Source organism: Budorcas taxicolor, chromosome 25 (genome assembly GCF_023091745.1).
Source record: "Budorcas taxicolor isolate Tak-1 chromosome 25, Takin1.1, whole genome shotgun sequence".
Classification (NCBI taxonomy): Eukaryota; Metazoa; Chordata; class Mammalia; order Artiodactyla; family Bovidae; genus Budorcas; species Budorcas taxicolor.
In genome coordinates, this window is record NC_068934.1 from 38169004 (window position 1) to 38182680 (window position 13677).

General features: G+C 45.2%; 1 protein-coding gene across 1 annotated transcript; it reads right to left on the reverse strand.

Moving 5' to 3' along the window:
* Nucleotides 1-924: 924 nt before the first annotated feature.
* On the reverse strand, nt 925-10049 carry LOC128068982 (pregnancy-associated glycoprotein 4). The gene is made up of 10 exons (XM_052662265.1): nt 9997-10049; nt 8782-8932; nt 7692-7809; nt 7475-7593; nt 6108-6301; nt 5065-5181; nt 3243-3384; nt 3057-3155; nt 1339-1346; nt 925-1066 (listed from the first exon to the last, which is right to left on the reverse strand). Exons 1-10 carry the CDS (start codon nt 10047-10049, stop codon nt 925-927), a joined length of 1143 nt encoding a protein of 380 aa, XP_052518225.1.
* Nucleotides 10050-13677: the final 3628 nt, after the last annotated feature.

Below are 13677 nucleotides of genomic sequence, written 5' to 3' on the forward strand. Positions count from 1 at the left end.
AGACAGCTGGTGCCTGGGTTGTGGGAAAAAGGGGGAACCAGCTCTCCGTGAAGCACCTCACCCAAAATCCCCTGGAGGAGAAGCCCAGTGATAAGTTCCTCTGAAATGGGACAAAGAGAGTCTATTTCTTTACCCCTTATAATTCCTCCGAATGAGGAGGTGGTGGAGTTGGTGGGTCATCACAAACTCTTCCCTGGCCTAGACCATCTGCCAGTTGCTATCCTTGGGGCTGCCTCTCCCCAGTTTCAGTCATGTAGTTCTGGAGGAAATTAACACTCATGTGTGCTGCTGAGTCAGGGCCAAAGACCATGTCAAGCCAGTCATAAGACACCATGTCCCTGCCAGATGGCTGATCTGGAGCTGTACGTGTGAACTGAGATGGGTCATTCAGAGAACACCTTTGAACTCTGATGTCTGCAATCCTTTTTCCTTACTAGGAGATGCCTTCAGGATTTAAAACCTTAGGTTAGGTAGCTTGAACTCCCTCACTAGGTGTAGAAGCCTTAAGGAAAAATGTTGCCAGGCTAAGACCATCAAAGCAGACTGAAGGGAAATAGTGAGGGTGACAGAGAATTGATGACTTCTGATCTCTTGGTTCCAGTCACTGAGATCTTTGTATTGCTCTGATTCTTGTATCTTGGATTCCCAGAATCATTTCAATGAGTCTCCCCTTTCCTTGAAGCCAGTTGGAGTAGGGCTCCTCTCAATTTTGATTCAGACTTGGTTCTAGATCCTTCACACCCAGACACAAACAGAGGCAATGTTTGTTTCAGCACCATTAAGAGTGAAACCCTTTATTATTACTGAGAATAGGGTGTACAGAAAACCAAATATAGTTTACCAGCATCCTGGGCAGGAGTGCCCAAAGTGTGATTGAGTGTGTGTTAGGAAGAGCCTTACTGATTCCTGAACCACTCCAAGCATTTACATTGCCGGTGCCAGTCCAATCCTGTCATTTCCTCGATCAAAGACTGAGAAATACAGCCTCAGGAAGACGTCACCCAGGACCCAGGACTCTGTAGATGTCCTCACTCTTTTCGCTCTAAAGGCCGTATAGCAGTGGCCTCTAGAACCCTGGAGAAATCAGAGACACCAGTCAGCATGAGCCCTTACCAGTGAGTCCCCCCAATATCCAGACCCAGCGAAATTGTTTGTTTTTTTTTTTCCCCCCTCTTTTGGTAAATATCAAGGGGTTTTTTCAACAGCAGGGGATATGAGAGTTCATCAAAAACCAAAAAGGTCCAAGATATCAGGTTATCATGTGGAAGGGTATGGTGAGTGTAGGACTGGGAGGCTGGGAAACAGAGGAATGTAAAAAAAACAAAAAAACAAAAAAACACAAAGTCCTATTGTAGAGCGTCAGGAACTATATACAACAAAGAGTGATAAACCACATGAAAAAGAATAAGAATAAAAGATTTTTTATGTGTATAACTGTGTCACATTTTTGTGCAGCAAAACTTAATGCAACACTGAAGATATGCCAAACTTAAATATAATTATTTAGAAAAGAATAAGTGCGTCCATAGTTCTCCTCACTCCCTGTTTCTTTCCTTCTGACTCCTGCTCCTTGTTTTCTCTGCAGAGAATGCTGGTTCTCCTCCTGCATCCCCACAATCTGTACTTTATTGAAAAAAAAAACTTTATTTTGCATTGGAATATAGCTGATTAACAATATTCTGAGTTTCAGGTGGATAGTAAAGGGACTCAACTGTATGTTTCCGGTTATCCTGGTCCCAAAGACACCTCTCCCATCCAGGCTGTCATATAACTGAGTGGAGTTCCTTGTGCTACAAAGTAACTCAATGTAGATTATCCATCTTAAATAGAGCAGTGCCCACAACACTTTCTTGAACACTTAACTCAGGAACACTAAGAAGCCTCCTTCAGCCCACCCTCACCCTCTTTGGCCACTCCAGGCTTGGATGGGTAGGGTACTCTGGTTCCCCATCCCCACTAGTCAGTCCATAGCCCTCATCAGCCCTAGTAAGTCCGCAGTGACTTAGTGCAGAGCACCTTGAGATGACATTTGCATAAAAACCAGTGCACTTTTGCCTAGAACCAAGCAACCCTCCATATGCTCAATTAGTTTGTCATTTTAGAATTCCTGAAATTCCCTCTCTTCCTCAAAGTCTTCTTTGAGCCCATCAGCCTGCTCTGAGCTCTCGCAGGGAGCTGGCATGGAGTCTTCACCCTGTGCCGGGGCTAAGCAGTCACTGTGCACCTTTTATACACCTTATTATACAACCTCCCCACTTGGTTTGGTATCCCAACTGACAAAGAAGGCACCTCTTCAGAGCAAGGGGAAGATGCAGGCGAGGACTAGGCTGACCGTGTAATTTATCATTCAAACCAGAAAAATCTTGAGAAGGTAAGGCAGACTGTTAACTTATGCAGGGACTTCACACTTGGACTGTCCCCAGCCATTCTCCTTGTATCATGGCCTATTTTAGGGACTGCTAGAGCTGAATTTTATGTTCATGCACCTAAGGGTTCAGATTGAATTGAAGCTCTTTGGGGACTGAGGACCTTAGTGTTCCCCACTCCCTAACTCCCACCAAGCCATATGGAAAATCAGTGTAGAGGTTTGACCTGAGACACCCTTGTCATGCCCAGAAATTTTTATTGACTGGAGCTGCAAGTTTACTCGTTCTTCGAGAGAACCGGTGAGGAACAGCCCCCCCCCCCCTTCCCCCCATAAAGTCAGAGGTGAAGGTGAGAGCATGAAACAGTAAAGTAGGTAGACTCTGGTTTTGGGGGTAGATGCTCGGGAACAGGGGGTTTCCTGAGGTTCAATCCCACCTTTGCGTATGCCGAAGCCTCCCTACTCATGACCTTTGCTATGGGCGGAGTTCCTCACACTGGCTCCCGGCAGTCCCATACTGCCCTTTACTTTCAAGTGATTGGTTTTGTGGGAGGCACTGGCTCAGCCACAGGGCTCAGCAAATTCTGCAATGGTGTGACATGGCCTACAGAGGGCGCCCTCCTCCCAGCAGCAGCCCAAGGGTTCCTGCAACCTCCAGTTTGAGAACCAACCCTCAGTATTGTCCCCTCACCTTGAGGATGTAGGCTTGAGCTGGCACTGGGTACTTGATGCCATTGATGGTGAAGATAATAGAGGGCAGAGTATTGACCGCAGAACATGAAATGTAGTGCTGTTAGAGAGAGAGGGTGAGACATTAAGTATGGAGATCCTTGTTGTGTGTGGAGACTGGGAGTGACCCTGGGGCATTACCCTTCACCTTGAAATCTCGTGGCTTGGCGCCAATGAGCTTTTGTATGTTATCGACCAGTCTTCCTGGGCCATGGATAAGTGATGCCCCAGTGTCCACAAGGGCATCACAGCCGTCAGAACAAGCAATAACCTCTCTTCTCATGGAAATGCTGAGAGACAATAGAAGAAAGCGGGCATCAAGGTCACTCTGAGTCTCACCAGAGGGGCCCCCTTCCCGACTGTCTCCTAAACAGCCCTTCATTTCTTGTCCTCTTTTCCTTTCCTGTTGACACAGCACCTTTCCTGACATCCTCAAATGCAGGACTTGAATACAACAGGATCTTTTGTACCTTGACACAAACTGGTCTTCCTTCCTAGAAGACTCCACTCCCCTTTGACTAGTATATTTCTTCTCATCTTCCAGATTCTAGCTTAATTGTATTGTTTTCGGGAAGTCTTTGCCCTGGTGTTTATCAGTCTCCTGTGTCGGTCACTCTCTGTAGACCCTTCCTCATGACTGCTGCTGCTGGTGCTGCTGCTAACTCACTTCAGTCGTGGCCAACTCTGTCAGACCTCATAGAGACCAGCCCACCAGGCTCTCCTGTCCCTGGGATTTTCCAGGCAAAGTACTTTAGTGGGTTGCCATTGCCTTCTCCTCCTCATGTCTAGCATATACAAAAGTCACAGTTCACTATGTGGGCAAGTCACTTCATGTATATCTGCCTTCTTAGATGTGAGGGTGAGTTTTATTCCCCTTGCCTCCCTAAAGTGCCTGGCACGCAGTGGATGCCCAGTGCTTGTCTGTTCAAAGAGTGAATGAACAGAGAAAAAAATAAGAAAGATCCAGAGAGCTGTATCTGATGGGGAACAAATAACAGGTCGCACACAGAGTGAAGATGTAGATTCGCAGGGGCAGCAGATTCTCATAATGGAGGGAGAGAGAGGCTCCTCTGGGAGAGGGTGTCTCCCAACACAGCTCCTACAACCAGCTCAGACCCTGAGACCCTGGCCAGGAAATACATGACTAGCCCACACAAACTGCAAAGGGCAGGTGAGCTTTTGTCTGAGGGTATCCCACAGAATCCTGTCAATTAAGCCTCTTGTCCTCAGGTCACTCCTCGATCCCACCTTCCTGATTTTCTGTTATAGCCACTGCCCCACTGTGTGCCCATGAACATGTGGTGCCTTTTTTATTAGTTGCTTTCAGGTCTTAAGACTGCAGCCAACCTCTCTCCACTGCTGGGTAGCTGCTCCCTAAGAAGACCAGTTTTCCCCATTTTCTCAGGACTGTCCCTGTTTTTAAACAGACATTTATCTGTACTGAGAACTTCCTATGTACTAGGTAGCCCTGGACAGTTGGTCATCTTATCATAACTCTGTCCAGGCTGGTGAAATTCTCCCTGATCCTCTGTTCACCACACTATATAGTCCTCTAACCATGCTCCCCACCTCAAAGGGCAGTGGGTGCAGCCCTCTCCCAGCTGCACAGACCTCTCTGGACCCTTTTAGGACCCTAGTCAGAGCCTTGCTCAGAAGGCCTGGGGATTATGAACCCATGAGTTGTTTGTGTATTTATGTGCTTGTGTGTTTGTCTGTATGTGTGTTTGTATGTGTCTCTGTGAGTGCTTGTGTGTCTCTGACTAGCTATGCGTGTTTTTATGTGTCTCTGTGTATGTTAATATGTGTCTGCTTGTGTGTTTCCAAGGGTCTGTGTGTCTGTCTGTGTCATTGTGGGTGGTGTATATGTCTGGGTGACTGTGTGTCTGAGAATGTATTTGTGTGTGTCTGCCTGTGTCTATGTACAGTAGTGGGAGCATCACTTGGGCTGACCCTCAGAGGGAGAGGCTTACCGGTCTATGTGCAGAGTCCAGTCATCCGCTTTGACCAATGGTACCCAGTTGAGCTCTCCCTTGTAGTAGTGGTGGTCCACCCCACCAAACATCACCACACTGCCCTCCTGCTCGTCTCTGTAGAGAGAAGTGAGTTGGGGGATCCTTGGAGGCCAGTAACAACAGCACTGACTGAAAGCTGTGCTGGTCCACCCATCAAGGCCCTAATGAGGTCCCCATGTACAGATGCAGAAATCGAGTCCAGGAGAGATAGAGATCCAGACTGAGGTCTGTTACTGTCTCATGAGTGGCACAGAGGAGCTTAGAAGCTGAATCACTTGTTTGAGCTCCACCCACTATGTCTTTGAAAGATGCCCTGGACCTCCAGCGACCTGAGTGCTCAGACACCCTCAGAGGACAGGGTGCTGAAGTGTTTTGGCTTTCCCCGTGTCCACCTTGTCATTTTTCATGAAAGTCAAGACCTGGGAGTTCTAAGGGTATGGGTTCAGGTCACCCAGAGTTGGCTCCACTGGCCTGTGACCTACAATGTCCAAAGGGCCCCACACTCAGAAGGGACCCCACCTCTGCTCCCCCTGTTTTGAAATGCCTAATATCTCTTGAACGAGGGGTCCCACACTTTTTTGTCCCATGCTTTCATTTCTCAGTGGCTCCACAAATTGGGTAGCTGGTACTGGGCTCTCTTTTAAATGCTAATGAGGAAGGAAAGATATCCACAATCCTTCTTCTCCTTCCTTCCTTATCAAATTCATAAGCAAATCATAATGCTTTTTCCTCCAACTTGTTTCCTGTTGCCTTCCTTCTGCCTCCCTCATGACTCACCCCCTAGACCAAGTTACTGGTCTTGAGCCCAGGAGTAGGGTTGTGTTCCAATAAAATTTTATTTATAAAAGCCAGTGGTGAAACCAGATAGTGACCTGGGGCCATAGTTATCCTTGGTTATATTACTCTCTGGATACTTCTTTATTAAGTGTTCTATAATTTTTGTGCAACTGAAAGCATCTTACAGCTAATTTGGAGAAAGGAATTGTCCATCTCACACTTACTTGGTCAAGTAGAAAGCAAAAACAGGCTCAGAAATGGCACCTTGATTTTTCAGCTTGTCAAAGATGGGGATTGGTCTAGAGCAGGATTGTCTGGGGTAGTTCAAGCCCAAGACGCCATCAAATCTTCTGCCCTGAAACCCGTATTCTGCCATGCTTAGACCAAACGGCTGGTCAATACTTACAAGGTCCCCAATCTGTGGGAGAGAAGAGTGTTCCCATTTACAGATATGTGAAATGGGACTAGGACTGGGCTGGGGTACATTGCCTTTAGATCCTTAGAGAAGAATTGAGGCTGGGCTCTGTCTTTGGTTGCCCACAGATGGTTAGAGCAAAGTAAAAGGGGAATGTGGGTTCCATTTGAGAGAGGCTGTGAATTTTAAAACATTTGCCCCTCTGAAAAACACCACCTGAGTGAGTCAAATTTGCCCCGTGGCTTCTGTCCAGGTGGGGCAACCAAGAGTCAGGCCAGGTCCCATTGGTGCCACCTTATGGACAACAATTGAGAGCAAGGTAGCCTTCTCTTTGGCATCACTGTGACCTAATGACAGGAATGGACTGAATTCTCTGTAATGTACTGTGGATTCTGCATCTGTCCAGGAAGACAGAAGACAAAAACACAATCTTGCTTGCAGGGTTCTATGAAATTACTGCCTGGGGAATTACTTTTGGGGATATGTGTATATTTCTGTCAGTGTGTATGAGGGGGGAGGGAACTACTCAAGTACTTTGGGGGAGGCAAGCCATAGATTTATTAGACTCTCAAGGGTCCTCTAGAGTGAGAACTCATTCATCAGACCCCTTGACTTCTCAGGCCTCCAGTTTCCCTCTCTGGATACCTGAAGGCCTTGACTGCCCCCCAATGTCCCCAGATCAGTTTTATCCTGTCCCCAAACACCCCACAGCAACTTCAGTCCTGAAAAGCCAGCCTAACTCCACCTTTTATCACATGTGTGCTCTCAGCAAGGCCCTTGCTGTCTGTACTTCAGTTTCCTCATATGTCTCATGAGCTAATCAGAGTAACTGCTTTGTGAAGTTGTTGCAGAATTAAGTGGAAAGTGGCTGGAAGAGTCTGTTAATATAAAAGTGGGTGCTTTTATCCCTTTTCACTCTGAGAGAAATGAACCTTGAACTGCTCATGGGCAGAGGAGCTGCAAGTCCACACCTCAAGCCAAACTCTGGGTTAGCTAACCTGTTTGCTTGTGTGTCACCACGGGCACTACCACCTCAGAGACATGATCCTGTCGATAAGATGGCCAATATCTATGGGAGTTAGGATAAGAAGGGTGCTGCCATATGGTCCTGCATCTGTTTTGCAAGCAGTGGTCTCCTCATATCTAGTCCTGACTCAGCATTTGTTACTCTGTTACCCGAACTGTGTCATGAGCAACAACTCCTTTCATTCTCCCAGCTCCATAGGTGATCCAGAATGTCTTATTGGTTGTCCGGAAGGTGGAAGACTGAAGATGTCTGAACCTAACGTGTGTAGCTGCAGACACAAGAGATGAGTGTCATCAGGTGCCAAGGGTGGAAATAGGGCAGCAGGGCAAGTGAAAGATCATCCGGGTAGGGAGTGTCTGTACTCACAACAGGTTGAGCTGTTGCAAAAGACAGAGGGCACCCACAAAACAGATGAGCCTGTGTCAAAGATAACCTGGAATTCCTGAGGGGGTGTTCCAATGGTGATGTTACCCACGTAGAATGTCTACATAGAGAGGGAGGGAGTGGGTTAATGCAGATTGATTACCCTCTATTCCCACACAGATGCCTCCCTCTGGGTGTCACATATCTCTTGAGGCCACTTTCTAACCACCGTTCAGTTCACAGACTTTGGTCACAGAGGTGTCTACATTTGATATATTTTTCCTGTGCTACATTGTAAGCAAGATATTGACTCTACGAATAGGCGTTGAAGTGGTACCTCCTGCATGAGAAGACCAGAGGCATAACCACTGGGCCTCCAGGACCACTGGACACCCAGGGAAGTCCTGGTGCCTTCATTTGAGAAGCTCTGTAGTCTCTTCAAACCAAGCCTTAGCAATCCCTTTTCCAGGAGGTCCTTCTTGATCAACTCCAGCTACTCCCTCTAAACTCAGACCACATCCAATCAACACCACACAGGTGACCCTTTCATTTGACATGTATTTACTCTTTGCCTATCTCTCAGGCTGGCATGGGCATTTTTGAAGACAAAATAAGCCCTTTTCTAATCTAGAAACTGTAAGCACTCTGTTAGATTCTTATGGCCATACACGGAATACAGGTTCAGTAACTTTTTCCTGCTGTTGTTCTTGCATCTGTGGAAACCGAATTCCTCTACCTGGGGATTCACAATTGCTTTGCATTTTGTTCTACCTCTTGATCAGTGATAGTTCACTCTTCATCTGTAACTGAGGTGTTCACTTATTTCAGAAGGAACAATCACTCTCAAACTAATGACACGATTGACACAGAAATGGATATTTACCTGCCACCTGGTAATGGCCAGGCCCAGTCACAAAGACCAACAGTTGAGGATGAGAGTGCCTTATCTCTAGATGGGGTTCCTGTTTTCCAGTGTCTCAGCCTTCTGCAGGAATCCCAACCCCAACATCCCACCTGGCACCTCCAGATGAGCCCCATGCTAAGCTAGAGCACCAGGAAGCACTGTGGAGCACCATCATCCCAAAATACTCACATCTCTGATGTTTCTCAGTGGGTGAATAGTTAGATTTGAGCCACGAAAAGAAATCTGGGGCAGTCTGTAAGGATGCTCCTTCAAGACATCGTTCAGCATGTTTTTACCACTGAGGGTTTTTCTCATGGTCTTCACTCTCCTTAGAGGTATTCTTTCACCAAGCATTTGACAAAGAAAACAAAGAAGATGCTACAATTAGCTGTCAGTGTTAAGATATAACTGTCATTGTAATGGCCCTGTGTGTTTTCTAATCATTTTTATGAGGCACATTATTATCAGAATATTATGCATATACCATGGCAAAGACATAGATTTGAATACAGGTTCTTTGCTGCCATCTTGGGTAAGCCATATGACCATGTGGTGTCTCAGTCTCCCCTTCGGCAAAAAAGTGGAATAGTGGAATGTAATAATACAAACCCTCCAAATAGAATATCTTGGGGATATGCGAAGTGATGGATATAAGGTACCTGATAAATAGGAAGTCTCAACAATGACAGCCATTAGCATTGTTGTTGCCATCCCACTCATTCCTTCACAAAGAACCTCAAGGAAGGAGGTAGAAAGGGGACTCATTCTCTTTTACAAGGGAGAAATTTGAAATGCAAGAGGTTTCTGAGTTGGCTATGGTCACACTGCTTGTCAGATATAAAACAGCGTATCTTTCTCCAAGTTGAATGAGAAGAGAGAGTTGAAAGAAGAGTCCAAATATAGGGAACAAGTAAGGGAAATTCAGAGGCTTGAGAAGGAAGGATGAGTCAAATGAAAAATTAAAAGCAAACAACACATAGAGAAATACACACCCAGTGACTTCCAAAGAGATGGAGAGATAAATGACAGTGATACAGAGATGCTGACATAGGCATATACACACTGAAATAGACAGGGAAGACATGTTGAACAAATGCAGAAAAGTGCTATTCCACAGGACCAGATCAACATCTGCATTGACTGTGCACTGAACAGTTGCAAGGAGCTGCATTTTCAACAGGTCATGACATGACTAGACCCCAAGTGTTGTGCAACCCTAATCTACACCAAGACCTTGGGATCCACAGTTCCTATAGCAAGTTACTTATCAATAATCAGTGTTGAACTTGAAGAATCTTACAGTAATATTCCTTTCCATTCTAAACCTGATGGTTAGAAGAATAATCAGATGAAAAGAAAAATCCGAGAAAGGAATATGATGTGACATACTGTCCCCATACTTACTTGAATATGCACTTTGAGAAGGCCACCAGCCCGAGGAGCACAAGCCACTTCATGCTTCTTTTCTGGCACCAAGTACTCAGGGAAGTTTGGATTCTTAGCATGTAGTGGTGACTGGGAGCCCCTAGTTATATATGCTCTGACCTACCCTAGTTTTCCCCTTCAGGCCACTAAAAGATCTGGAAAAAACACAAAGGTCTCAATAAAAACTTTACCTTCATCAGTGTCCTTGGCGAATGGACTTTGAAGCTTTTCAGAATACAGAGAATTGAGCTGTAATCTCATCCTTGAATCTTGGCTCGAAAATCAAGCTGATCTGCATGGACATCTAAGAAGATGGAAAACTGGGCTACTTGGAGAAAAAAACTGCTAACAACATCATGAAAATGGATATTTGGGGCCATGCTTGATGTGTGTGGTTTCATGTCATCTTCCTAGCTACTTTGTGAGATATGCATTGCTGTCTTCATTGGTGAGGATATTGCTAGGATGATAAGTTGTCAAATGGCAAAGTGAAGACTTCAGGAACAGCCCAGGGACATACAACTGGGTTTAGGTAGTGGGTCGAATGGCAGACATGGGACACCTATGATGTTAGGCTGCATCAAAGATATAGGGCAGAGCAGTACTTCAATTGCATGGTTTCTGTATTGCAAGAAATGTCAGATGCATCCACAAGATATTTTCTATCATCCAACAACTGTACAAGGAAGAACTGTGTGCTAGGTTCTGGGTTAAAGGCTTCAAAGTCAAAGTTGATCAAGACAAAAGTAGTCTTTATCTTAAGAGAGCTAGAAGTCTCAGTTCAGTTCAGTTCAGTCACTCAGTCGTGGCCGACTCTTTGTGACCCCATGAATCGCAGCACGCCAGGCCTCCCTGTCCATCACCAACTCCCGGAGTTAACTCAGACTCATGTCCATCGAGTCCATGATGCCATCCAGCCAGCTCATCCTCGGTCGTCCATTTCCCCTCCTGCCCCCAATCCCTCCCAGCATCAAAGTCTTTTCCAATGAGTCAACTCTTCTCATGAGGTGGCCAAAGTACTGGAGTTTCAACTTTAGCATCATTCCTTCCAAAGAAATCCCAGGGTTGATCTCCTTCAGAATGGACTGGTTGGATCTCCTTGCAGTCCAAGGGACTCTCAAGAATCTTCTCCAACACCACAGTTCTCACAAACTCATGGCCCCAGGAGGTAGGAAATATGATACTAGGACTAGGTGGCCATGTTGGAATCTGGGCAGCACAGGCCTTACCTCTGGGAGCAGCCTTTCTCCACTTCACCCGTGCTGGAAAGCAGGCCAGTTGGCCATGTTTTCAAGAAAATCAGAAGTTTGGATATTTATGTACAATGTACTGATTTTAAATTAGCAACTAATTTTATTTCCCCACCCCCCCCCCCCCAAAAAAAAGGGAGGGGTACAAAATCTCCACAGCAATGTGCTGGCATCAACCTTCAGTCTCTGCAGGTTTTTGTTTCTGGCCTAGAGTTGAGAGTGAAGTGGGGACAAAGACAAATTCAATTCGTGTTGGTTGATTTTAAAAGAGACTGACTGCATACTAAACATGCTGACTCATTGGAAAAAACCCTGATATTAGGAAAGATTGAAGGCAAGACGAGAAGTGAAAGACAGAGGATGAGATGGTTGGATAGCATCACCAAGTCGATGGACATGAGCTTGAGAAAGCTCCAGGAGTTGGTGATGGATAGGGAAGCCTGGCCTGTTCCAGTGCATGGCGTTGCAAAGAGACAGACACAGCTGAAGGACTGATCTGAACTGAACAAATTGAGAACAAAGACTAATAAATCTAATTGCATCAAGGTGTTGACTAGCTACCTATAACAACACATTACTTAAGTGGCTTTAAAATTCAGACTTATAACTCCGCATTCAGAGTGGAATATCTTCTAAGGAAAAACAAAAATCCTGCCCATCAGAACAAAACCAAAGAAAACCAAAAGAAAAAAAGGAAAGAAGTCTGACAATATATTCAACAACTTCAGTTCAGTTCAGTTCCTCAGTCATGTTCAACTCTTGTGAGCCCATGAAGGGCAGCAGACAAACCTCCTTGTCCATCACCAACCCGGAGTCCACACATATTCATGTCCCTTGAGTTGGTAATGCCATCCAACCATCTCATCCTCTGTCATCCCCTTCTCCTCCTGCCTTCAATCTTTCCCAACATCAGGGCCTTTTCAAATGAGTCAGCTCTTTGCATCAGGTGGCCAAGTACTGGAGTTTCAGCTTCAGCATCAGTCCTTCCAGTGAACATTCAGGACTGATTTCCTTTAGGATGGACTGGTTGCATCTCCTTGCAGTCCAAGGGACACTCAAGATTCTTCTCCAACACCACCGTTCAAAAGTCCAGTTCTAACTGCTGCCTCCTGACCTGCATACAGATTTCTCAAGAGGCAATTCAGGTGATTTTGTATTCCCATTTGTTTCAGAATTTTCCACATTTTATTGTGATCCACACAGTCAAAGACTTTGGAATAGTCGGTAAAGCAGAAGTAGGTGTTTTTCTGGAATTTCTTGCTTCTTAAATAATCCATCAAATATTGGCAATACGATCTCTGGTTCCTCTGCCTTTTCTACAACCAGCTTGATCATCTGGAAGTTCATGATTCACATATTGCTGAAGCCTGGCTTGGAGAATTTTAGCATTACTTTACTAGTGTGTGAGATGCGTGCAATTGTGTGGTAGTTAGAGCAATCTTTGGTACTGCCTTTCTTTGGGATTTCAATGAAAACTGACCTTGTCCAGTCCTGTGGCCACTGCTGAGTTTTCCAAATTTGCTAGTATATTGAGTGCAGCATTTTCACAGCATCATCTTTCAGGATTTGAAATAGTTCAACTGGAATTCCATCATCTCCACTTGCCTTGTTCATAGTGATGCTTTCTAAGGCCCATTGACTTCACATTCTAGGATGTCTCGCTCTAGGTGAGTGATCACACCATCGTGATTATCTGTGTCATGAAGATCTTTTCTGTACAGTTCCTCTGTGTATTCTTGCCACCTCTTCTTAATATCTTCTGCTTCTGTTAGGTCCATAACATTTCTGTCCTTTATTGAGCTCATCATTGCATGACATATTCCCTTGGTATCTCTACTTTTCTTGAAGTGATCTCTAGTCTTTCCCATTCTGTTGTTTTCCTCTATTTCTTTGCATTGATCACTGAGGATTTCTTTCTTATCTCTCCTTGCTATTCTTCAGAACTCTGCATTCAAATGGGTAAATCTTTGCTTTTCTCCTTTGCTTTTTGCTTCCCTTGTTTTCACAGCTATACGTAAGGCCTCCTCAGACAGCCATTTGCCTTTTTTGGATTTCTTTTCCTTGGGGATGGTCTTGATTCCTGTTTCCTGTACAATGTCATGAACCTCCTTCCATCGTTCATCAGGCACTCTGTCTATTAGATCTAGTCCCTTAAATCTATTTCTCACTTCCACTGTATATTCCTAAGGGATTTGATTTAGGTCATACCTGAATGGTCTAGTGCTTTTCTCCACTTTCTTCAATTTCAGTCTGAAAATGTCCAATAAGGAGTTCATGATCTGAGCCACCATCAGCTCCCAGTCTTGTTTTTGCTGACTGTGTAGAGCTTCTCCATCTTTGGCTGCAAAGTATATAATCAATCTGATTTTGGTGCCAACCATCTGGTGATGTCCATGTGTAGAGTCTTCTC